The 27,816-nt window shown below is 36.8% G+C and overlaps 1 protein-coding gene across 1 annotated transcript in view; it reads left to right on the top strand.

The window, feature by feature from the left end:
* LOC150081809 (RILP-like protein 1) overlaps nucleotides 1-27,816 on the top strand; it is a 96,906-nt gene that overhangs the window by 24,553 nt on the left and 44,537 nt on the right. Inside the window, exons 3-4 of the mRNA XM_090380325.1 lie at nucleotides 16,027-16,148; nucleotides 24,162-24,365. Of these exons, the coding sequence (XP_090236451.1) occupies nucleotides 16,027-16,148; nucleotides 24,162-24,365 (326 nt within the window). The remainder of the gene's footprint in view (nucleotides 1-16,026; nucleotides 16,149-24,161; nucleotides 24,366-27,816) is intronic.

The raw sequence follows: 27,816 nt of genomic DNA, 5'->3' as shown, positions 1-27,816 counted from the left end.
AAAAAAAATTATGCCATTGAGCCATTCTTTGGCCAGTTTCTGAAGTATCACTACTGTTTGGCAACTGGCCAGTGAGAGCTTTACCCAATGGTGTATATTTGTTTTTGTAAGTATTAAAGTTTGTAAACAGAATTATAATAAAATAGTATCAGTTAAAGTAAAATAATATGAAAATTTAAAGGTCACTGTCACACTTTTTATCTAATCCAAATTAGTAATTTTGAATAAATCAGTTTTCATTTATCTTCCTTAGTTTCATATAATTTCCCAGAATTAGCTCTTTATGTAAACAGTTTTGAATTAATTTACAGTGAACATTGGGAAGGTAGTTTATTGAAGCTTGTTGTGTAATAATAATATTTATCCTGAAAAAGGCCTCTGAGGTCGGGTAAATTCATGTCCTGACGATAAATAAGCTCATACACCAACCATTAATTGAAATAGCTCTTTACTTTGACTAGAATTTACAAATTAAAATAACATATTTACAATAAAATTTAATGTATAACTACTATGATGCACTATACAAGCATTAAAACTGTAATAAAATCATTGTGATAAAATTAAAATTACCTAAAATAAACTGGATTAAAAGCAGCGATAAAACCTGTAGCGTTCGGAAGCATCAGCTTCCTTCCTCAACAGTAATAAATCTTCTGGCAACACATCCTTATATATAAAACAGGCTCACGGTATTTCACCACGTGGTTCCATCGGCGCATGGTCAGAACTGGAAGCGGAAATAGCTCGGGAACGTGCAAAGCAAAACCGTTCATCCGTACTTAGGACAATAGTTTCAAATAGGGGATGCAAACGCATACCCCTTTCCCTATTCATGGTATTGTTTTCGGATGAACAGATTTGCAGGCTCTCGAGCCATGGTGTTATGCTGTTAATTAAGAAAAACATAAAATCAAAGGAAGTGCACCCAGTTAATATAGATGAACAGTGCTCTGTTGAGTCAGTTTGGTGTGAGATAAGCACTGCGAAAGGAAAAATAAGAGTAGGAGTGTGTTATAGGCCTAATGACTTGAATGAGTACAAAGAACAATTGTACAGAGAAATAGAGTGGGCCAGTAAATCAGAATGTCTTATAATGGGGGATTTTAACTTCCCAGATATTGACTGGAACTTGTGGGTTGGTCACTCACACACTAGTCAGACTTTTGTGGAGTTATTGGATGATTGTTTTCTGCAGCAGCATGTTCGAGAGGCAACCAGAGAAAGTAACACTCTTGATCTGGTTATCAGCAGTGATCATTCGTGTATTAAGAATTTGCAGATAAAGGAACCACTAGGTGGCAGTGATCACAGTGTGCTGAAGTGGGATTTACTCAAAGAGGTAACTACCGTCAGGGGTAAAGGAAAGGGTTTTAGCTTCCGTAAAGGGGAGTACAGTGGTCTCAGACAGTTTTTAAATTCTGTACAGTGGGATCAACTGACGATGTTACAAACAGTAAATTCTAAGTGGGAAGCATTCAAAGAATTAATCGTGGAAGCTACTAGTCTTTATATACCGATTAAGAAATATCGTTCAAGGTTTAGGCCTAAATGGTTATCAAATGAACTAATGAGACTCGTGACAGAGAAGAAAAATGCATGGGATGCATATAAATTATCAGGTGACGCAGAAGCCTGTGGCAGATATAAGCTAGTCTGTAATCAGGTCACAAAGGAGATTCGGCAGGCGAAGGCGGATTACGAGAAATCTTTGGCAAAAGATGCTAAGAAAAACAGCAAGGATTTCTTTACTTATATAAACTCTAAAAGGAAGGGGATGAATATGATTGGTCCACTTGACATCGATGGTTCGACTGTTGATGATCCTGCTCAGATAGCAAACAAACTGAATGAGTATTTTGCATCTACATTCACACGTGAGGAATTATTACAATTTGAAAATGGAAGAAGGTTATCAAATTGTAGCAGTGTGCTTAATGATTTTGTAATAACTGAGAGCAAAGTGGAGGAGAAATTGTTGAAGTTAAACATAAGAAAGGCACCTGGGGTGGATGGGATCTATCCAGTTATTTTAAAGGAGGCGGCAAAGCAACTAAGCAAACCCTTAGCCATAATTATGAGAGCATCCTTGGACTCAGGGGAGGTTCCCACGGACTGGCGATGTGCAAATGTGTCCCCAATTCACAAAGGTGGATCGAAGGGTGACACGAGTAATTACAGACCAGTTAGTTTAACTTCTGTTCCGGGTAAAATAATGGAGTCGCTGGTTAAAGATGCATTGCAGGATCATCTAGACAAGACTGCAGCAATAATTCAAACACAGCACGGGTTTGTTAAGGGAAAGTCTTGTCTGACAAATTTGATTGGTTATTATGATGTGGTCACAAAGGAACTGGATGCAAAAATAATTTTGATATCATATACTTGGATTTCAGGAAAGCTTTTGACACTGTTGCGCATGGAAGACTACTGTACAAATTGGAGCAGAATGGTATTAAGGGTAAGTTGCTACAATGGATAAAAGGATGGTTAAGTGGGAGAAGACAGAGGGTGGTAATCAATGGGTGCTGCTCTTCGTGGACTAATGTTATTAGTGGAGTCCCACAGGGTTCGGTGTTGGGTCCACTATTGTTTTGTGTATTTATCAATGATATTGATGAAGGTATATCAGGCTTAATGTCGAAGTTTGCAGATGACACAAAGGTTGGCAGGGTTGTAAATGACAGTAATGGCAGTGTGCTACTGCAACAGGATCTAGATAATTTGGGCAGATGGGCTAAGAAGTGGCAACTGAAGTTCAACCTTGACAAATGCAAAGTACTGCATATGGGTAGAAGTAACCCCAGAGAAACGTACCAACTGTGTGGTACTACACTTAAGGTGGTAGAAAATGAAAAAGACCTGGGAGTAATTGTGCAGTCAGATATGAAGTTTTCTGAGCAGTGCAGACAGGCTGCTAGGGCGGGTCATGGGGTTTTGTCAATGATATATAGGAATTTTGCTAGCAGGGAAAAGGAGGTGATTGTCCCTCTGTATAAGGCAATGGTCAGGCCACGCCTTGAGTACTGCGTACAGGTCTGGAGGCCTCATTTTAGGAAGGATGTAGATTTGCTTGAGCTTGTGCAGAGAAGGGCAACAAGATTGGTGAGGGGAATGAAGGGATTCTCTTACAAGAGAGGCTTAAGTTCTGCAAATTGCAGTGGCTTGAGACTAGGCACCTGCGCGGTGATCTGATTGAGGTCTATAAGGCCTTGAATGGGTTGAGCACGCTGAATTCTGATGGGATCCTTCCACTTGTTCAGATTACCAACCTACGGGGACATAAGTTCAAATTAAGAAAGGACAGATGTAGAATAGATGTGCGGAAATTTGCCTTTAGCCAGCGGGTGGTTAATTGCTGGAACAAACTTCCATCTGTCGTTGTAGAAGTTGATAGGTTAAATAAATTTAAGGAGGAACTGGACAGGCATTTGGAGGGAATGGTGTGATTTTTTTTTTTTTTTTTTTGGCTGATGCTGCATAAGCTCCTACACTTGCTTTCTTGCATCATGTGCCATTACTACTACTACTACAATTTACGGCCCAGAATCGATGCACTCGATCCACAATAACTGCATCCTCTGGGGAGATTTGATGTTAATCCTTGTATAGTGTATCATAGTAGTTATACATTAAATTTTATTGTAAATATGTTATTTTAATTTGTAAATTCTAGTCACAGTATAGAGCTATTTCAATTAATGGTTGGTGTATGAGCTTATTTATCGTCAAGAAATAATAATATTCCTGTTTATACTCCAGCATGACCACCAGGTCAGTGGAGTTTACAATAAATCAATCAATACAAATGTTAACTGTATTTAGTGCTCACTGGCTTGAAACCTGGTCCATTTAAAGAGCGGGTGCTACTGCACTCATTCTCCTGACCACTCAGCTATGACAGTGTAGGAGGGTAGTATTGGATATTGATGGGAAGACATCACAGTAGTTACTTTCTGACATTGCAGGATGAGTGGATTAATGGTTTTTTCATATGTCAAAATTAAAGTTAGGTGTTCTACAAAAATTGCAGTGAGCATCTTGTTAAAAAAAAAATATATATATATATATACAATAACAAATAATTCCCGATGATAGCTAAGAAACTACATTAGACTCGATTTTCCGGAATAGATGGTAAAAATAAAATCCTGGATAATCGATTTTCTTTTTAATCCAAAAATATCGAAAAATGTTCAGCAGCATACTTAAAAAATATGGCGATTGATAAAAAAACTTACCATGCACTATCATGTGTCCAATACGATTCTTGCATAGGTATAAAAACATATCAAATTCAAAACTTGTGTCAGCTGCTAAAGGCTGCTGACTGAGGTACACAATAATTTTGACAATATATATATATATATATTTTTTATAAGTTTTGTTTTTACTTAAAAAGTTTATTGACATCTTTAAAACATTTTTTTTAACATATTTTATTTTTTTAATTTTATGAAAAATAGGAGAGAAAAAAGCGAAAATCAATTCACTTAGTGTCTTGGAACATAATAGCCTTAAACACTAATGGACTAATAAAATCAAATTCCAATTATTTCGTAAAAAATACAAAAGTATAGAAGATTGTTTTTTCCCTTTTTCAACTTTTTGATGAATGGTGCTTCGAATGTTTCTTAAAACCATTTTTTCTGACAGAACACTATTGTCTTGCTGCTCGAGGTAGTCTAGAAGTGCTTCTATGTGGTTTAAAGCAACACTGGCTAATTTTTTGTGACATTATCAACTCTTTTTCAGGTTCACCAACATTATTTAGTGGTGGCATAGTAATTGTTACCTGATGTAAAATTTCTTTATCATATAGTACTTTATGGCCAGCTATATCTTTGTCACATTTAAGCCAATCATGAATTGATTGCTCATCGACATCCATGTAAACCCAATTTGTTGCAAATTTCCTAACATTTCTGGTACCAGACCTTCGCAATTTTCTTCAAATCCTAGGAATCCATCATTTTTCTGTAAAATTTTTTGCCAAGATCTGTTTATGGTTATGCTTTTTTATTGATTTCCATGCTGCTGAAACTTCTTAAATCGTATTCAGTACAGTCAGGTTTTTCCAAAATGTCAATAAATCACCACCATTTTCTTCTGCTAACTTGAGAGATAAATTTCTGTGATAAATTGCTTTCATTTGTTGGATGACATTTTGATCCATAGGTTGTATTAATCACAGCTGTCACATTAGGGAGTAAATATTTCCACCTTCTGAATTTTGAATTTCCTCATTAGGATGACTTGATGCATTGTCTAATAGCAGGACAGCTTTCTATGGCTAGTCCAGTGACGGCAGATGTTGGCGCACTGAAGGCACAAATTTGGTTCTAAACCAACTGGAAAATATCTCCATGTCTATCCAGGCTGACTTATTATTGTAATAATCAACAGGTAAATTTGATATTGAACTACTCGAGAAAGTCCATGGTTTTTTTGTCGTTCCAATTATGCAGAGTTTCAAAGAATGAGACCTGGCAGAATTAGCACAGTAAATAACTGTCAATCTTTGCTTTTGCATTTTATGTACTGGAGCTTGTACCCCGGTTTCATAAGCCAAAGCTTTTGACAGACGACATTTCCAGTACAATCTTGTTTCATTGGCATTGTAAATTTGCTCCAGCACAAGTTCATTGGTTTCAATAATTTTTTTGAAACTCACTGGTGAATTCTGGGCAGCTGGTGCATCACTACTTAGTTTTTCACCTTGAATGGCAATCTGATGAATGCCGTGCTTCTGTTTAACCCTGTCAACTACCCATAATGTGCGTTAAAATCACCCTGCAATTTTAATTCATTGAAAAAATATTTTGCCTTGGCAAAACTGTCCCAGAGACTGGAATGCCTTCTGTTCTTTTTTGGCTAAACCACAACACCATTGCCTTGTTGAGGTCTTCGTATGTAGACCGTTTCATTTTTTTTTTTGATAGTCGTCATGCCTTTAATGCTATCAGATAGGCGTCTCCGTAGCCAGGTGGGAAGGAGCAGCAGTGCATAGCACACGCTTCGTGATTAGACCGGGGTTCGAGCCCGTCACCACCAAATACGGAATATGCGGAAAGGTCAGGGAATGACCACCGCATATCCCAGAGCAATATGGCCTTAGTTGCTAATGCTCCTAAAAACCAAATAACAAACAAACAAGCTATCAGATATATCTGCAAAATCTAATATCTTCCCTTTATTTTTTATGATGTCATGTATGGTTTGGTCACCAAAATTATAAATGAGACAACTGCAACATGCCATTGACTACCTGAGCTCATGGGCAATGAATAATGGCTTCAGGTTCTCTTTCTCTGCAAAAGACCATTTGCGTCCACTTTTACCACAAGTGTAATCTTCATTCTGAACTGAGACTAGGGAAAAATGCTGTTCCAGTAGTACCTGAGGCCAGATTTTTGAAGCTCTTATTTAACACAAAGTTGACCTGTCAACTATGTGCAAAATGTATGAGAGGCTTAAACCTCCTACGTGCTATCTCATGTATCTCCTGGGGTGCTGACCGATCCACTTTATTATGCCTCCATCGTGCATTCATGCAATCTAAGTTGGACTATGGGTCCCAGGTATATGCATCTGCTAGACTCAGATGGTTGGATTCCATACACCATCATGCGATTCATATTGCCACTGGAGCATTTTGAACATCTCCAGTCCATGGTCTCTATGGCGAAGCATATGAGCCACCACTATCACTTCTTATAAAACAATTTTCAAACTAAAATCCCTGCCAGACCATTCCACGTGGACATCCGTTTTTGAGTCACGTTGGGAAAATCTCTATAACACCCATCGGACTGCCAACTGTCCCTTTGGTATTTGTGTCCAGGAGCTACTCAGAGAGATTAACATAACCATAGAGAATGTTGCCATATCCGCAAGGCAACCAACTCCACCCTGGCATGCTCGAACACCACCGTGCAATTTCTCTATTAATAAGTGGGGAAAGGCCACCACTTCAAACTTTGTCTATCAAAATCTCTATGCTGCTCACTGAGCCAAATACTCTGACTTCTTGCCTGTCTTCACTGATGGCTCAAGGTCAGAGTTATCTGGTGGGTCTGCCGCCATCTTCCCAAATAACATTATATCTGAGAAAATACCAACGAATGCAGCATATACTCAGCAGAGTTGAGTTAGCTTTGGGCCACATTAAAACCCACAGTTACCAAAGGTGTATGGTATACACAGACTCTTTAAGTGTACTACAGGTTTTATCAGGGATGAAATATAATCTTCATCCATTTGTGACCCCAGTTCAGCAGGTGTTACATTCTCTCTTTGAACGTTCTTTTGACATCCGTTTCTGTTGGATCCCTAGCCACACTGGGATCAGGGTAATGAACTGGCTAATGTCACAGCTAGGTTACCACAACCCCAGAACAACCATAGCCTGTTAGTCCTCTGTACAGACTACAGGCAATTAATACGCAAAAGATTACTCTCCCAGTGGCAACAAACTTGGCATGGACAGGTCACGAACAAGCTCTATCAGATAAAGCCAGTAATTAAACCATGGCAGTCGAGTCTGCACAGGAACCGCCCCGAGGAAGTTATTCTAATTTGCCTCTGTATAGGACACAGTCATCGTACTCATTCATTCCTGCTGAGGGTGGATGACCATATGACATATTTTATCCGAGTGCCCACTTTAAAAGCACGAATGTCGTTTATATTTTACTTCTTTTAGCCATCTGACTAAGCTTTATACGCTCAGTAAGATGTTATCCAACAACGTTAATTTGTTAGCTGTTTTTAGTTATTTAAAATGTTTAAATATTTTTACACATACAGGCAACCCCCACATAACACGGTACTTCTACAATACAGTTTCACTCTAACACTATTGATAAATTGTGGCAATCCTCCCAACATGGTACTTAATATAATATGGTTTTGCTCTAACGTGGTTAGAGAATTGCAGAAAACCTCGCATAACATGGTATTTTTGAGCTTTTGTGTGAGCTAAACCGTGCTGTTATGTTGGATGTAATTTTTCAACATTTCAATTCTTTTTGTGAATCCCCACTGTTGATTCGCTAGTCGTTATATAAAAAAGAAAAGAAGAGGGAAGTCCCTGTATTTTATTTTGTTGGAAAATCCTCGTGTTAGGTTCTGTGCTATTCAACTTGTGCTTGTTTGAGACCATAAAAATTTGACTTTTAAGGTTTTTGTAAGGTTATTTTGGTTTTTATTTGATCGTTTATAAAATTTTCCGGGTATGTATTACTAACTTTGTTCTTAAGAACCGTATTGGAATAATTTCTTTATTGTGAATTAAATTGCAGCCCTTAATTATTCCTAAGGAAAGTAAAAAAGCACCGCTTAAAAGAAACCTAAAAAAAAACTAAACATTTGTTCTCTTTCTATTGGTTATAACATCACTTCTTGTTGCTTATTTACTTTGGAGTCTGGAAGTGTCCCGGTAAATCAAGGGTCTACTGTATTATTTAATATAATCGGTGCCATTTTCTTCAGTATTCATTATACTGTATTTCTTACTTGGCTTGGGAAATTGAGGAAACAATAAAAATGAGGATCAAAGTGGAAAAGAATTCTGTGGCCATTGTTCAGTGATGCCATTGATATAAAAATGACATAACTGCTGTTTATTATTCTTTTATATAATTCTGTCGGAGTGAGTTTAACCGTATAAAGGGGCACACACAGCGATAATGTGCTATGGCATTCACTAAATGTAAATAAAACTATCTGCCAGAATGACATTAATGTCAGTTTTAGTATTCCTCAGTTATTGCAATTCCTTTTGATCTACATCATTAATTTTTTTGTTAATGAAGTGGTTTGGCCACAAACTAATAAAATAACATGTTTTCATTAGACCTGATGTATGTGGTCATTAAAAATATGAACTTAAAATTAGCATGGTCTTCTGTTCAGTTCTGACAGTGCATCATGACTTTAGGAGCAGCTTGAATAGTTGATGTGTTCCAACTAATGTAAAAATTTTGAATGGCAATAACAACAATATAGGGGTTTCGTCCTCACCTTTGTAGAAATGAAATCTACTATTCTTAGCAGGGCAACAATTAGCAATGCATACTAATTCCCCATAGCAACAAATTATGTCATGCTTAAAGAAGGGTGGTCAATTTGAACATGAACAAATGTATGTGTCCCAGTGAAAAATATATATTTTTTAATGAAATTCCCAAACATGAAAGGTTTTGGAATCTATAGTACTTAGTACTGTGTATGGGTTGATGCTTGAGAAGACAGAAGATGCTTATTAACATTAGAATTGAATTTATGTTAATTGTAATTTTCAGGAAATACATGAGAGGGGAGATTGTTCTAGAAAACTGAAGTACAAACAATAAATGAGAAAAAAGAAAAGTTGGTTCTCTGAGTTTGAATTTGGAGAGTAAATGGATGCTGACTGGTTGTGACACATGTTCAGATTGGCTTGGAAGAGATAGTGTGTGTGTGTGTGGGGGGGGGGGGTTATAGAAGTCAATTCAGAAGAGCAGTGCCATGGAAATATCTCTAGAAAAGGCATGCAGCAGAAACAGAATGTCTGTGAGAGAGTACAGAGAATTTGTAAGAGGTGGGTCATTAATTAATCTGACTACCCTCTTTTGAATGGGGTTTGGAAGACTGAGAGAGGTTTTGGATGCATCTCACCAGATGGAACAATATTCCATCGTAGGATGGATTTGAGATTTGTACAAATTGATTAGTTGCTTAGAAGAAATGTAATATCAAGAGCAAAAAGAGAAACCCAGTTTTGTAGATGCAGAGGAAGTAATATTTGTGATGTGCTTTTGCCGAGAGAGAGAGAGAGAGAGAGAGAGAGAGAGAGAGAGAAAATAGGATTCAGGGTAATCCCTAATAGAGATAAGCGTAGCTACCCAAATGTTCCCAAAATTTGAATGTTCGTGGGAACTATACCTAGTACGGACTTGTGGCACCAGGTAACACTGCATGCATCCTTTGTGAATCAGTGGGCCCTGTGGCATCGGGTTGGATAGAGTCATTGAATATTTATGTGCAGTTCTTTGGTGGTGTAGTTTGCGATTGTTGCGATGGCTGATGTGAGAGAGCAATGTGCTTACATCAAGTTTTGTTTCCTTCTTAACAATACAGCAGCAGAAACCCATAAAAAATTGAAATAGACTTTTGGTGACAATGCTTTAGGCTAAATGCAGACCTGCTACTGGTTTAACCATTTTAAAAACATTAGAATTTCAGTTGATGACGACAATTGCTCTGGGCGTCCATCATTGAGCACCACTCCAGAAAATGTCACAGAAGTTTGAGCGGTGATCCATAAAGACCGCAGGCAGACCATCCATGACATTTGTGACATTGTAGGACTATCGTATGGCATGTGTCAGCAGATTTTGTCAGACGAGTTGAACATGAGAAGGATTGCGGCCAAGTTCATGCCACGGTTACTGAGTGAAGACCAAAAGCAGCATCGCATGAAAGTTAGCAGAGATCTTCAAGAATGGGCCAGGGGTGATCAAAACTTCCTTTCTACTGTCATCACTGGTGATGAGAGTTGGATATTACCCAGAAATCAAACAACAATTATCCCAGTGGAAGAGCTCATCTTCGCCCCTACTGAAGAACACCTGACAAGTGAGGAGCAATGTGAAGTCCATGCTGATCTGTTTTTTGGACATTGATGGGATTATCCATAAAGAATTCGTTGCTCCTGGCCAGACCCTCAACGCAAAGTTCTACTGCACCATCTTGAGGTGGTTATGGGAAGCCATCAGGAGGAAATGTCCAGAGATGTGGCACACAAAGAACTGGGTCCTTCATCATGGCAATATGCTGGCCCACACATCTCTCACTGTGGTGCAGTTTTTGGCATCCAACAACGTGACAATCGACCCCGGTCCCTGTGACTTCTTCCTCTTCCCAAGAATGGTGTAGCTTACCCAATACACACACACACAAATTTGAAAATATTTGCATTTGGACTTCTCTCAGTTTTCGGTTCGATGAATTTCTGCTGGCAAATGTTTTCGAACATGAACTATATTAAAAATAAATCAAGACACCGTCTGAACAATGCCAGTCTCTCAGCATGCTTAAAGATGAAAATTACAGCATACTTCCGTGATGTTGAGAGACTCGATCAAGAAATTCAGTAGCAAAAGTCATTAATTAGAAATATTATTAATAAATAATATTTCAAAAAATATATATTTTTTTTATAAAACACCTTCCCACTCTATTCCATTTCTTAAAAAACTCCCCCTCCCCTCCCCCCAGCTTGAGCTGAAGTGCAGCTCTTTGGATTCTCTCTTTTTTTTTTTATTAGATCAAAAATGGCTCTTCACTCAAAAAGGTTGCCAATCCCTGACCTATTCAGTCCACTGTGGGATTTGTAACAGAGATGTACTGTGCACCTGTAGTGCTGTCTTCTCTCCACATGGGGGTACTCTGAACCTGACTTTAATCCCTTTTTGGAACCTGTTTCCCCTACCCCATCTCCCATGTAAACCTTTTCTCCTGGTGGACTCTACCACCACAAAACTTTTTGTGACAGTTTTTATGTTATTTGTAATGTGGGAAATACTTCATGTTAATTTTTATTCGCATTATTAAAATTTTAACACGAAAAAAATGTATCCATTATATTTCCCTAGTTTCCCTTCTCTTAACAGTCACCCATCTTCCCCTCTTCAGGATGGGCTCCTACCACAGAGGTGCCCCTTTTTCCATTTAACTTTTTTTCCAAGTGGAAGCATTCCTGCCATCTGCCTTCATCTGTACTCTCCTACTCATACTGTTTCTCCCATTAGCTTTTTTTTAAGGAATCATCCCCTCCCTTGCAAGCTTTACTGACTGCAGGGATTGCTCCATCCAGAGAACCTTACACTCTCTATGACCTGGCCTCCTCCTTGCAGTGATGGACAAGTCCCCAGTTTCCAGGAGCCACTAAGCTAAGTATGCCAGAGGAACAACATCCCAACACTATGCAGTCTACACAATAACTCACACTATCTCTGGCCTTTATACAGAGTATACTTGCAGAGTTTGGTTGTCCCTCCAGTCAGGGCCAGCCCGAGCTATGGCCAGGTGATCACCCTGGCTGCTGACACTTTGGGGGCACGTGACATTGGGTGTGTTGAAGTTTTGAGAGGGTGCATATGCTTCGTGAAAGGGGGAAATGATTTAATATGAAAATTAAAACATTATAAATATTCTGGTTGTCTTCTTTTTTTGTTTACATTTGTCTTTTTAACTTTTCTCTAGCAAAAATAAAAGTACAGTAGATTCCGATTATTTGGGCCACCGGTTAATTCGGGCAGCCGTTTATTTGGGGCAAATCTTAAAAAACAGAACCCACTCGAGAAAATAGCCAGGGTTTACTTCGCTTAATTGGGACAACATGCTGTTTAATCTGGGCAGGAGACCGCAGCACTGGAGATTACTCTACGATTGTCTCTGACCGTACCACGTGGTTCGGTCGGATTTCTGGAGGTCACAACCATAAAACATTAAAAACAATTAGCAGTCACCTGTTTATTGGGCTTTTCTGTTAGTGCAATCTATCATAAACGGATAGTAAACTCGATCTTATTGAATTTGCAATAATACCAACAGCTGGAATTCTGTGGGTTATTATGGTGAATTGTGTTTACACTTCCATGAAATCTTCAATCATATAAAAAAAATTAATTTTCAGAATCTTCTCTTTATTCCTCTTTTTAAAGCTTCATAACTTGTTACTCTGTTCTGACTTGCGTGTATTGTTACTTGCAATTTGTGTGCGCCATGTTCTTTGTTATTGATTGCTTATCTTTTTACTGTTTTAAATTTTTTAACCCCCACTCACAAATGTCAATGAACAGAAATGTCAACTAGTTAGTATGTACACATTACAGTATGTATTAATTATTCCTATTATCACATATATATATTCTTCCGATTTTCATGTACCATTTAATTTGTTAATTGGAATAAAGGGTAAATTTGTGCTTAATATACTTTACTTTTATAGCCTGTGGATAATATTCCTCCTATTTTTGCTAATCAGATCCGCTGTTTAATAGAATTAAAATTCAGTTCAGAAACGTGATCACAATGACCAGCGCTTACTACACATTGTATAGTGAACGGTACTTTACTATGGTGAGTCCATCGAAATGTGATTTGATTGTACAGTGAATCAGTGGTCCATTGTATTTTTAACTATTTACATGAAACTTTGGATAATTGGGCCAAAATGCCGATGTGTCCCAAATAACCGGAATCAACTGTATTAACTCAATAAAAACACCTGCTTAAATTTTTTCTATTTGGAAGGGGCGCACGAATGCCTCCCCACCCCAGGGTGCAAATATACCTCGGGCCAACCCTACCTCCAGTGCTGCAAGACAAGTAGCACTATACGCTATGTCCCCCATATTCAAATTCTGGATCCCTTATGTCTGAGTGACTCCATGTTCCTGATGTCCCCACCATGTGTGCATTTGACGACTTAATCAACACTTCAAATTCATCAAATTTATGTACTTGCACTCATGGTTACCAGCTCATATATTTACTTGTTCCATTATATTTTTGCACCATAAAAACCAAACATCATCAGCATCTTCTTCCATGATGACTGACAGCAGGCTTGAAATCTTCACAACGAGATACCAGGTATTTCACTACTTGGCGCCTCCGTAGCCAGGTGGGAAGGAGCAGCAGTGCGTAGCACATGCTTCTTGATTAGACCAGGGTTCGAGCCCATCACCACCAAATACGGCGGATACGGAAAGGTCAGGGAATGACCACCGCATATCCCGGAGCAATATGGCCTTAGTTGCTAATGCTCCTAAAAACCAAATAACAAACATTTCACTACTTCAGATAAATAACGCTTCTCTAGTAGAAGAGACTACTGTTATTTATTCTCAGTGGGCACCACTACCGAGATGGCACTGTTTTGAAACTTGTTGGCTTGCTCATCGGTGGACGGGCAGGTACCCCGATAATGCAAACATGGAAACTATGGTGTATCTACACCGATATTATATAGTTAATTTAAACCCATATCATATTATGCCTTGTGCATGTAGTCTTCGATTGCAGTATAATTCTGTTCACCATTTGACATCTCTCATATTGTGGAATTAACTTTGCAACTGTGATGGCTATTTGCATTATCAGGATACCTGCCCGCCCGCCAATGAGTAAGCCAATAAGTTTCGAAACGGTGCCATCTGGGTGGCGGTGCCCACTGCGAATAAATAACAGTAGTCTCCTCTACTAGAGAAGCGTTATTTATTTGAAGTAGTGCAGTACCTGGTATCTTGTTGTTAAGGTAGCCACAATATGACATAAAATTAAACGATGCCTTTATGATATGTATGTAGTTAAATTTATGGGTAAACTATGGTGTATCTACACCGATATTATATAGTAAATTGAAGTTATATTTCAGACTTCAGTAGAATGAATATCTTACCTTAGTAATGGCTTGGAATAGTAATAATGCATTGTATAAAGCTATGATTTGCAAATCATAACTGCTTCTTCTGCAAATCATGACATTTATACAGTGCTCTTTCTTGTTTATTTGTAAAGCTCTCTATAATGGGACATGATATAGCCAAAGTGGGAACCTTTGTGTGTTTTTGTTGCAAACTTAAGTGCAAGTTCGGCCTTTTTATGGGCGAATATGAGAGAAAAAGCAGGACTTATGCCCTCAAAGTAATTAAAATGAAGCACTCAGCTGCCAGGCTCAATGCTCGAGTTCACACTTGTGCAACAGATAACACCAAGGCAGAAAGTACTGGTCTTATTTCTGGTCATTCTTTTTTATGGAAAATGGCAGATATATTGTGCAAAAGGAGATAGGTGGAATAAGACCATGGTATGTCTGCCAGTGACAAAAGTTATGATGTTGTAGTGCAGCTGTCAACCTTTTTATGGCCATGTTTTGGGATAGAGAAGGCCCAATTTTGGTTGTTTATCAAGGAAAGGTCACTATAAACAAGGAAAGATATTGCCAAATACTTGATAAGCTTATTAGATATATATATATATATATATATATATATATAAAAAAAAAAAAAAAAAGAAAGGAAGACTGACAGGACACCAAATTACATTACATCATGATAATGCCAAGCCACACACACTCTCCATGTGATCAGATGAAAATTGCAGACCTAAATTGCTGAGTTTTGCCTCATCCTGTATATAGCCTTGATTTGGCTCAATATAATTTTTTTTTGTCTGCACATATAACTTGTCTTTGTGGAAAATACTTTTTTGAGTGATGAGGAGCTGAAAAAGACAGTGACAGGCTGGCTTCAACATTAGGATCCATTCTTTTACCGTAGTGCATGTATGGTGGAAATAATGATGGCTAAAAAGTATGGCGCCTCCGTAGCCAGGTGGGAAGGAGCAGCAGTGCTAGTACACGCTTCTTGATTAGACCGGGGTTTGAGCCCGTCACCACCAAATACGGAGGATGCAGAAAGGTCAGGGAATGACCACCGCATATTCCCGGAGCAATATGGCCTTAGTTGCTAATTCTCCTAAAAACTAAAATAATAACAACAACATAACAGCTAAAAAGTATTGATAAACAAGGTGGATACATGGAATAATATACTTTCTTCCCACTGTTTGTTTGATAAATGATGTAAATTTCAACTTTCTATCTATTGTTTTGTTACTTCTATGGCCAAAGAAGTACTACTTATGGACTGACCCATGCAGGTATACTATATAAAGCCATGAATAATCAAAATTTCCTATACAAAGAGAGTATTTCAAAACCTTATCACATATGTAACTGACCCAACACTAATTTAAGTGGTGTAACTTTTAATGTGCAAATGGGAGTATTTTTTTTTACTAATTGACATTCATTCATATGATATGGCTTATTATAAAGTGTTATACTTTATTGCGACCAGTGCAGTGTAAAGTGTGGCGTAGCAGCAATTGACCTTTCAGTGTCAGCTAGACCAGGGATTCATACTGCTTTATCCTATGTGGTGTTTATAATAGGTTTTATTTTAATTCTAGGTTGTTTGTCGGAACAAGATTTAAAAGTAATACAGAGGTTAAAGGAAATCATCAAGAATCAGAATGATCAGTTACAGTCCAGGGATAAAGAATTATTGCAGAAAACCACTGATGTAGAAATGGTAACCATTTAATTTCTTTCAGGATAGTTCCATCATATTGATCTAAAAGAATTACATTGAACAAAATCTTATGTGAAATCAGTAGACTAAAGCATATATAAAACACATTGAATTAGTTATAATTATATGGTATTTTTATTGTTTAAATACTGTCACTAATATGTTATTGAAAATTATGCATTATATAATTAGTGTTGTGAAAATGATGTGCTTCAGAATTAGTATTGTAAAACCACAAAAGCTTTTTAATATTAGCTGATTAAAAAGGCCTCATTTAATTACTGTTATGAGACAAAGAGCAACCTTTGTTAATACTAGGCCAAAATGGTACATGATTAATACTAAATGCTGAGCGCATGGAACCTTGTTATTTAATTGGTGCACTGTGTATTTCCTAATTTAGAATATCAACATTTATTCTCAGTATCATATTGATCATATTTACTCATATGATATTAAATTTCTCAACTTTTAACTTCTTTGGCCCTGATAGGGCCAAAGGAGCTACCAGAACATTTTCTGGAAAATTATAACACTCTGATCCTATAAACAAAATTGGATGTGAAGGATATCATGGATATTGTGGTCCTTCTTTTAGCTGCCGGTTATTTTTACTCTAAGAATTCATTTTATAAGCAGATTGTTGGGTTTTTCTATGGGTGAGCGATTTTGGGTCAAATAGTCAAATTCTAACTCTTGAGCATTCAGAGATGACTTTCCCTAAATTTTTTTTAACGATGTTATTAAAATTTATGAAGGTTTGTTGATGACATAATAAGTATCTCCAACAGCCACACTAAAAGAGACATTTTTCAGACCTCAACTGTAACTGGGTGTGCCAGTTACAGTTGAAGTTTTTTGAGATATCACTTGGGCACTAAATGGAGTGAAAGAAAGTTAACCTATTTATAATTTTAAAAATTGGCAAGAAATAATTCAGGATTGTTCACTTTTTGATACTACCTTTATTTTCAGTTTGTTGTAAACACAACTGTGAAAAATCAAAACATATTTTAAATTGTTTTTTGAAAATAAAACGCCCTCTGCAGTGCTTAGCTTTGAAATTTATCTCCCTTATTATCTCGACTGAGTGAGCAAAGTGTCAGTCGGAAAATCCACGTGCTTGAACAGTTGCATGCCATCCAGACTTTTCCATGCCATAAAGCCGGAGATGTAACATTTGGATACGCTGCCATAAACATAATGAACACATGCTTCAACGATTGCACACAAGAGATGCTAATTTTAAATTCGCTTTTCTTATCATATGCATATAATCATAAAGAATAGGCTTAATTTGATCTTTCATTTTTCTTGTTTGACAAAAGAATTTTCAGTGAAAAAAAAATAATAATAAAATAAAAAAAACACCTGTTGAAAAGTATTGGGAATTTTAGCTGCATGGACTGAAGTTGCTAAAAATGAAAATAATATGGACAAAGTTTTTTATCTATATTATTTAGCCAAGTTGTGCTAGTTAAGGGTTAAATAATATGGATGAAAGAGTTAAATTTACTTTACTTTGGAAGGAGAATGTGGTGGAAAAATTAAATTTTCCTAATTGGAGACAGTACTACAGTTTTTAGTTATCTGTCATAAACCTGCAAAATAAAAGAAATAATCTTCATTTCAGTAGTTATAACTCAGTGTCATATTAGAAATCAGTTTTAATTGCTCAGTTTTTTTGAATCACTTTGAGTTTGACTCCCTTATAAAATTCACATAAATGCAGTGTTCTCCCCAGAAAAATTTGCCAGCTGGGTGGCATTATGACGTAGCTGGCAGGGAAATGTAATACTTCACAATATTATAAAATTTTCTGTTTATAAATGTGACTTAGGTGATACAGAGAAAAAAATTAATTGCATAATTTAACACTATATACTCCTGTTGCATTGACCTCGATCACGTAGTATGTTCAAATTAATATTGATTGAAATCGGTAAGCAGTACCATACGGTACCACAAGAATTGCTTAAATTTTATTCGAGCAGTGCGCCCATTTGATAGGTGCTGGGGAGAATACTAAAATGGACGGCTTGAGGCTCTCTAACCAGGAGGAGACCCTCCCTTTCTCCCACTCCTCCTCAGCTTTGGCCTGTGAGGAACCAAGGATCCAAACCTATTGTTCACTTGTTTATTCCTCACCTTCTTATGGTGTAACCTGTGAGTAGGGTGTCAGGTGATATGGTTGCCATATGAATGAGGATGTGCTTTCATCCCATAGGTTGAAAACTCCAGCCAAAAAAAAAAAAAAAAAAAAAACCACCTTTAAATTTATTTAACTACCTATTTTTGCAACCCCAGATGGCAATTTGTTCCAACAATCAATTACCCTCTGGCTAAAAGCAGATTTTCACACATCTATCCTTAAGCCATTATTTATCAGTTTATAAATAAATAGAACAAATAAGCAGTTCTTTATTATACAGGTAATGTAGTAGTAGTGGCATGTGATGCAAGAAAGCAAGTGTATGAGCTTATGCAGCATCAGCCAAAAAAAAAAAAAAAAAAAAAAAATCACACTATTCCCTCCAAATGCCTGTCCAGTTCCTCCTTGAATTTATTTAACCTATCAACTTCCACAGTGACAGATGGAAGTTTGTTCCAGCAATTAACCACCCGCTGGCTAAAGGCAAATTTCCACACATCTGTTCTGCATCTGTCTTTTCTTAATTTGAATTTATGCCCCCTTAGGATCGTAATCTGAACAAGTGGAAGGATCCCATCAGAATTCAGCGTGTTTAACCCATTCAAGGCCGTATACACCTCAATCAGATCACTGCACAGGTGCCTAGTCTCCAGCCACTGCAATTTGCAGAACTTAAGCCTCTCTTGGTAAGAGGATCCATTCATTCCCCTCACCAATCTTGTTGCCCTTCTCTGCACAAGCTCAAGCAAATCTACATCCTTCCTAAAATGAGGCGTCCAGAACTGTACACAGTACTCAAGGCACGGCCTGACATTGCCTTATACAGAAGGACAATCACCTCCTTTTCCCTGCTAGTAAAATTCCTATATATCATTGACAAAACCCCATGACCTGCCCTGGCAGCCTGTCTGCATTGCTCAGAAAACTTCATATCTGACTGCACAATTACTCCCAGGTCTTTTTCATTTTCTAGCACGTAAGTGTAGTACCACACAGTTGGTACGTTTCTCTGGGGTTACATCTACCCATATGCAGTACTTCGCATTTGTCAAGGTTAAACTTCAGTTGCCACTTCTTAGCCCATTTGCCCAAATTATCTAGATCCTGTTGCAGTAGCACACTGCCATTACTGTGATTAACAACCCTGACAACCTTTGTATCATCTGCAAACTTCGACATTAAGCCTGATATACCTTCATCAATATCATTGATAACTATACAAATCAACAGTGGACCCAACACCGAACCCTGTGGGACTTCACTAATAACATTAGTCCACGAAGAGCAGCATCCATTGATTACCACCCTCTGTCTTCTCCCACTTAACCATCCTTTTATCCATTATAGCAATTTACCCTTAATACCATTCTGCTCCAATTTGTACAATAGTCTTCCATGCGCAACAGCGTCAAAAGCTTTCCTGAAATCCGAATATATGATATCAAAATTATTTTTTGCATCCAGTTCCTTTGTAACCACATCATAATATTCTATCAAATTTGTCAGACGAGACTTTCCCTTAACAAACCCATGCTGTGTCTGAATTATTGTTGCAGTCTTGTCTAGATGATCCTGCAATGCATCTTTAACCAGTGACTCCATTATTTTACCCGGAACAGAAGTTAAACTAACGGGTCTGTAATTACTCGTGTCACCCTTCGATCCCCCTTTGTGAATTGGGTATACATTTGCACATCTCCAGTCCGTGGGAAGCTCCCCTGAGTCCAAGGATGCTCTCATAATTATGGCTAAGGGTTTACTTAGTTGCTCTGCCGCCTCCTTTAATATAACTGGATAGACCCCATCCACCACAGGTGCTTTTCTTAAGTTTAACTTCAACAATTTCTCCTCCACTTTGCTTTCAGTTATTACAAAATCATTAAGTATCCTGCTACAATTTGATAACCTTCTGCCATTTTCAAACCTTAATAATTCCTCATGGGTGAATGTAGATGCAAAATACTCTTTCAGTTTGTTTGCTATCTGAGCAGGATCATCAACAGTCGAACCATCGATGTCAAGTGGGCCAATCAAATTCATCTCCTTCCTTTTAGAGTTTATATAAGTAAAGAAATCCTTGCTGTTTTTCTTAGCATCTTTTGCCAAGGATTTCTCGTAATCTGCCTTCGCCTGCCTAACCTCCTTTGTGACCTGATTACAGACTAGCTTATATCTGCCATTGGCTTCTGAGTCGCTTGATAATTTATGTGCATCCCATGCATTTTTCTACCTACTAAATTTTCGTAGTAGGGGCACCTACTACATTTTCAGACTGAAATAAAACCAGTTGGTAACGAAATTTTCTTATGGAAATGACGTCACATCTTATTACGTTGCTGTTATATTTTAAATGTTGCTAGTGACATCACTTCCTAAATCTTGTTAATGATGCTAACTCACTCAGTAACGTTGATTCGGTAAAGTAAGTAGCGAGCGTGAGAATAAAATGTCGCATCATTCATACTAATAGATGGAAATGATGCCATTTCCTAAAATAAATTTAATTCAGTCACTAACGTAAGAAGCGGCTAGTAATATTATGGAAGAATAAAAGCTTCAAAGCCAACGAAGAAGCCTTGTGTCCACAAAAGAAAAAGTTAAAAAAAACATAGGGAATGAAAAAAAATGCAGAGTTTTATAAAAAAAACTGCTTATCAAGATTTTGATCAATATCATCCTTCTACATCAACTTCTCATCAAGATGCTGTACTGTCGACATCACAAAATTATATTCAAGAACTTCCAGAAGATTTGAGAAGATTTTCAATTGATTACGTAGAGTATACTGCAACAACCAGTTTCGATTGCATTATCCAAAACGAAACAAAATCATATTTCAGCCCAATTTGCCTGTTTTAGACACTCCACAGTAGCTGAGCATGAAATCATTTACAAGAACATTGACCATGACCATAAGTCCTATAAGAATTTGATTGGCAATTTCTGAGAAATACATCTGTACCTGTTTGTGATATCTGTGATTGATTATGTTATGAAAATGATGTAGAATTGCACACTCCAGGAAGTTACCTGTTACTTCTCCTAGAATTTACAACACCAAGCGTAACGATTAAGAATGATGATAATACTTGTCGAGCATCTCTCAAAAATCATTCCATTCCAACATTTTCAAAGAGAAATGTTTTGTTTATCCTGCTGTTTCACCTCATTTGCCTTGATTGGATTTAGTGACTGAGCAATTCATTTTTCTTCGTAAACCATTCATACAAATTAGAAGACTAAGATATGGTTTCAGCCAATACGGAATTTTGGACCAAATTATAAATGTTCCTGTAAATGTTAATCGATGGTCAATCATTTGCCTTGCTTGAATAGATGACGATTATTGTGTTAACTTTCATATCAAACATGAAAAAATACAAAAATCAAGTTATTTAATGGGCTTGATTTGTAAACGAGATAAAATGCTTGATTAAAGTATCTACTTAAGACTCCTTTGTATCATCTATGATATCAAGATTGATGATGCATTATTGATGAAGCTGTGGAACGCGATGATACTCATACCCGTGATGAAATGAGTGAAGCTATACCTGTCGAAGAAAGTTTCGTTGCTCAGCAACAAACTCTTTTGTGGAGCAATGACAAATATTTATGAATAGCTCCTGGTGAACGAAATGTTCCACAAAGTTTACTTTTCGACGAACATGCCAAAGAATTTCCTTCCCTGGCATTTACATTGGTCAGTATCGAGAGTTTATAGGTAATTGAAAAGTTACACCTTGGAGAACGAAATGTTCCACAAATTTTTACTTTTTGACGAACATGCCGAAGAATTGTCCTCTGGATACTCAATCAAAACCTTTGATTTCTTAGAAAATAAATTTGGACAAATTTTAAATACTTCTAGATCTGTTTCGACTACTAATCATGGAACTATAATTGATGCTGACATTTACACTCTTTACAATCTCAAGTGTACAAATTATATATATGCAGTATCATATTTTAGCTATCACAAACCCATTGTAAGTAAATTACCTATAGAACATGTATTGCAACCTCAAATTGATGAAACTGTTGAAAAAAATAAGTGTTTTAAAAAGTTAAATGTGTTCGGATTCTTTTCATTCCTAAAACCCTTTAGCCTCATCCAAGTCAAGGATGTATTCACATAAAAACATCTTTCGGATGTACATACTGCTTTTTTTTTGGTTTGTTTTCTTGTTCTACAATTCAGCTACAATAACAGGTAAGCACTTGTATTGTATATCTAGTGCAGTGGTTTTAATAACGGCACCCATAAGTAATTTACGAAAATCTTATCAAACAGGAATGAGCTATGTGAGTTTATGCAAAATATATAAAATGTACATAAGACAGGGTTATGGATCCAGGTACTATGGTAAATGCAGAAAGGACTGGCAACCATAATGAATAATAGACAAAAAGGTAAAAATCAGTATATTTGTGTATATGGTAAGTGAGTTGAACTGTCAGGTGTAATAACCATGGAAGAATAGGGAGAACCTGTAAGTAAAAAATCAATTTACGTGAAATAAAAATAAAATGCAATTAATAAGCACATAATTATTGTAAGAACCTAAAGCTGCAGGTCCTAGGACTTTAACTACTTCTTCAAAAGGGTCGGCAGTGAAAATCGTAGGAGCCACGACAATAGGCTAGGTCTCTGTTACTGTTGTCGTAGCTCCTACGATTTTCGTTGCTGACCCTTTTGAAGAAGTAGTTAAAGTCCTAGGACCTGCAGCCTTAGGTTCTTACAATAATTATGCGCTTATTAATTGCATTTTATTTTTATTTCAGGTAAATTGATTTTTTACTTGCAGGTTCTCTGTATTCTTCCATGGTTATTACAATAGCTCAACTCCCCTACCTTATACACAAGTATACTGATTTTTACCTTTTTGTCTGTATGTGTGTGTGTGTGTGTGTGTGTGTGTGTGTGTGTGTGTGTGTGTGTGTGTGTGTGTATATATATATATATATATATATATAAAATATTAAAAAAATATATATGTTATATGATATTTATTACAATAATATAATTATAAAAATTACATTTCATGATACAAATTATATATATATGCAATACATAATTTTATTCTTTATATAGAGGTACTAAGTAAACATCAATTATAGATCACCACAAAATTAAAAAGATACAGTACACCTTTTTATAATGAAATAAATATATAAATAGAAAAAATAATAACTTTAAGTAACTTAAACCCAAATTACATGGCACCCCTGAAATGTTGTTGCAGCACCCTGGTTGAAAACCATTGACCCAGTGTATTTATTTCTCACTTAATTTAGCTTTTCCTTCAGCCATTTGTTTAAATGTCTCAGTGGCTACATGAACATATTATTACTCTGTAGCTGTACTATAGCAGTACAGCTACAGAGAACACATCAGTGTTCTCTGTAGTGATCATGCAGTGTTGAACTATATTATTTGTATATAATAAATGTGAAAGTCACATTTCATATTTCAGTTTATTTATTTTTTTCATTTTTTTGGGCCATGCTGAAGTCTGAAGCATTTTATGCATTATTTCTAAGGATGTCTATTATATTTAAAACAATATCATCGGGAGGTTTCTAGTAAATTGCCAGATTGAATTTATTTAATAATAAGCATGAATGTAAGTTTTAAAAACTTTAATGTAAAATGATATAATTTTTTATTAAGCCAAGATACTGCCAATTTTGCTAACGTATTAGGAAAGAATGCTCATTTCACATTATATGTTTTATTTAGAGTCAGTTTTTTTTGGGAATCTTAATACAATATTTTTAAATATTGAGTAGTCTTCTGTGAAAACAGTGATATATATATTTGGTTTTTTTATTTATTTTCTTCTTCAATACAAATTCAGCTTCAACAACAAATGGAACAACAGGCCCAAGCAAACAGAGAAATAAGCCACAGGCTTCGTCATTTGAAGGCACAGGTACGTGTATTACTAGAAGAAAAATCGGATCTTCAAGCACAAATACAAAACCAAGAGAGCGAGCTGGTTTCTTTGCAAAAATTGTTGACGGATACAGTAAAAGAAAATATGGAACTAGTAAAAGCCGAGGTAATTATTAAATGTGATTAGTAGTTTTGGAGTTATTAGCATTAGTAGAGACATATTGTGAGACCACATTTGGAATATTGTGTTCAAGTATGTAGATCTCACTGAAAAAAGACATCTAACTTCTTGAAAGGATTCAAGGATGGGCAACTTGAATGGTGAGATTGACAGGATGATGACCATATGAGGAAAGACTGATTATGTGGGTTGTAGAACTTGGCAACCAGGCACCAGAGGTGACTTGATTGAGGTTTATAAGACTGAGAGGGGTTAGTAAAATGAATGAAGGTGGAATTCTCACCGTTCTAAACAATTCCAGAACTAGGCATCATAAATTCAAATTACAGGGCTTGAGGTTTACATTACATTGTAGGAAATTTTCTTTTAGCCAGCAAGTCATTGATAGCTGGAACAAGTTGCTACTGCAGGTAGTTGAGGCTGACAGTTTGAATAAATTCAAAGGTCTACTGGATACCTGTGTGAGGGAGGGAAGCAAGCAAATAATTTTTTTTTATTATCTACTTGGTTGTTTTTTTTTTTTTTTCGCCGGTGCAGCAAAAACCTATGGCTTCTTTGCACTATGATGCAAGAAAGCAAGCTTATATGGCATCAGCAAAAAAAAAAAAAAAAAAACCCCTTTCCCATTTCACCTATTCAATTGCTACAAAAGTTTGTCCAGTTTTTCCTTGAATTTATTTAAGCTATCAACTTGCACAATGACATGGAAGTTTGTTACAGCAGTCAACCACCTGCTGGCTAAAGGCAAATTTCTACACATCAATTTTGCAGCTGTCTTTCCTCAATTTAAATTTATGTCCCCTCAAGTGCATAATCTGAGCAAGAGAAAGAATTCTATCAGCATTGAGCTTGCTCAAACCATTTAACGCCTTATACACCTCAATCAGATCACCTCATGCCTAGTCTCAGAACACTGCAATTTGAGGAACTTAAACCTATTTTGGTATCAGCAACCCTTTGTTCCACTCACTAATCTCATTGCCCTTCTCTGTACTTGGTGCCCCCCGTAGCCAGGTGGGAAGGAGCAACAGTGCGTAGCACACACTTCTTGATTATGACCGGGGTTCGAGCCCATCACCACCAAATACGGAGGATGCAGAAAGGTCAGAGAATGACCACTGCATATTCCTGGAGCAATATGGCCTTAGTTGCTAATGCTCCTAAAAACCAATAACAACAACAACACTCTCTGTACTTGTTCTGATAGCTCAACATTTTTCCTAAAATTAGTCTTCCAGACCTGTATGCAGTACTCAAGGTGTTACCTGACCATTGCCTTATATAAAGGCATAATCACCTCTTTATCCCTGCCACCAAAATTGCTATATATATCATGGACAATACCCCATTAGCTATTCTTGCAGCCATTCTGCACTGCTCAGAAAATTTCATATCTGACTGCACAATTACCCCCAGATCGTTTTCATTCTCCACTATTCTGAGTGTAGTACTGCAGAGTTGGTACGTTACTCAGGGGTTACTTCTACCCAACCGTCATATTGCCTGCAAAGGTTGGCTGGATTGTTAATGACAGTAATGATAATTGCTGCAACAGGATCTAGAAAAGTTGGGCAAATGGGCTGAGAGGTGGCAACTGTATTTTAACGTTGACAAATGCAAAGTACTGCATATGGGTACCATAACCCCGGAGTAACATGCTAACTGTGCGGTATTATTTTCAAATGTTTCTGGAGATATGCTTATTAAATGATATAAGCGTTCAAGGAGTTGAAGAATTCTAATTCTAGGTATAATGAATTGTGTTACCATATAAATTTCATTTCATGATTTATTTGATCGTACCTTTCAAGTTTAGTTTATGTTGTACCCAGAATAGTTAACTATTAGTAGTATAGTCCGTAGTGAATTAAGTATTGGCAATGTAGTCTTGGTACTTACTCAGTATTAAAATGATATAGCCACGATTGTTATAATATTTTTATAAAATGATATAAGCACGAATTAGTAGTCTTCTATACAATTCTCTATAAATGTAGTATATTAGAAATTTTATTAGTCCACAAACTACAAATACAGTCAGACCTTTCTTTAAGGAACTTCCATATAGCAAATTTTTGTTTGATTTTGTTTGATTTGGTCATTACATTGAAAATAGTTTCCTTATAATGAAGAAAATTTCATTTCCATATAACTAACTCATTTCGAGAGACCTGGGTACGCAGTGTTCTCGCCTGGCCTTTAGGCAATAGAGCTGCTGTTGTAGAAAGCAAGAATTAAGAGCTAAAAGGATTAAGAATTAATCCCTTTAACTTTTAAGAGCTAAAGGGATTAATTCTTAAGGCACAAGTTAAGAGCTAAAACATTCAACAATTTAGTGGTGCCCATAAAACCTATACAACTGCCTCTGCTGGTCATCTGTCTGTGTATTGAAAAAAAAAATTAAGGCATATTTCTGATGTGGGCATTGGCTCTGGTCAATGTAAGCACCCTATTAGGGAATTAGGAGAGAGTGATTTTCTTTTATCCATGAAATTCATCTGTTGTTTCACAGAAATGAGTCATCCACAATTTCACGTTTCTGTTTACATGGTGGGTACATGTGGTGCCTAAATTAGTTTTGTTTTCACTTCTGTGTGAGTAATCTTACATTGTCTGTGAGGAAATTCTTGACTGTAATGGAAAAAGTGGAAGTGTTTAATAGTGTAGATTGGGGCAATAAAAAAATAAAGAAATTGTGGCTAAGGTAAAGAAAGCCAACACAAGAGCCATGGGAAATTTCAGCAAACTTTTAGTGGTCAAAAGCATTTCCCAGTACCACAGCTTCTCGCTGCATCCTTGGTAAACAGATGGTGCATGTTATCGATAGTGGCAGTAGAAGTCGATAATGTATTGATTAGTTTTTATTTATTATTAAAAGTATATTATCGGATTAATGAGTGGGCTGAAATTTACCTATGGGTACACCCTCAGACTACATCAGTCTTAAGGTGTTTATTTCCCCTTCCCACTGTTTTAACCTGATATGAAAATGACTTCTACAGACGGTGGGTGCTATCGGTAGTTGCAGTAGAAGTCGCTTTCCTATTGGATTAAAACAGCGGGAAGGGGGATAAACACCCTAAGACTGAAGTAGTCTGTGGAGGGTGTACCCATAAGTAAATTTCAGCCATGAAGGCATTACACTCATGAACTCCAATAATCTGCTTTTAATAATGAGAAAAAACTAATCAATACATCATTATCGACTTCTATTGCCACCACCAATAATATGCACCCTCTGTTTACCGAGAAGGCAGAGAGAAGCTGCGGTACCAGAAAATGCATTTCACCGCTAAAAGTTTCCCGTGGCTCTCGTGTTGGCTTTCTTTACCTTCACCGAAATTGCTTTAAAATTTAGTATTCCTGCCAGTAGTGTGTCAACCATTCTGAAAAACCATGTTTCGGTTCTCAAACTGTTTGAGGAAATGCAACCCAG

The sequence above is a fragment of the Mastigoproctus giganteus genome, chromosome 8 (assembly GCF_048544385.1).
Source record: "Mastigoproctus giganteus isolate SK-2022 chromosome 8, ASM4854438v1, whole genome shotgun sequence".
Classification (NCBI taxonomy): Eukaryota; Metazoa; Arthropoda; class Arachnida; order Uropygi; family Thelyphonidae; genus Mastigoproctus; species Mastigoproctus giganteus.
This window is presented reverse-complemented; position numbering and strand designations above follow the sequence as displayed.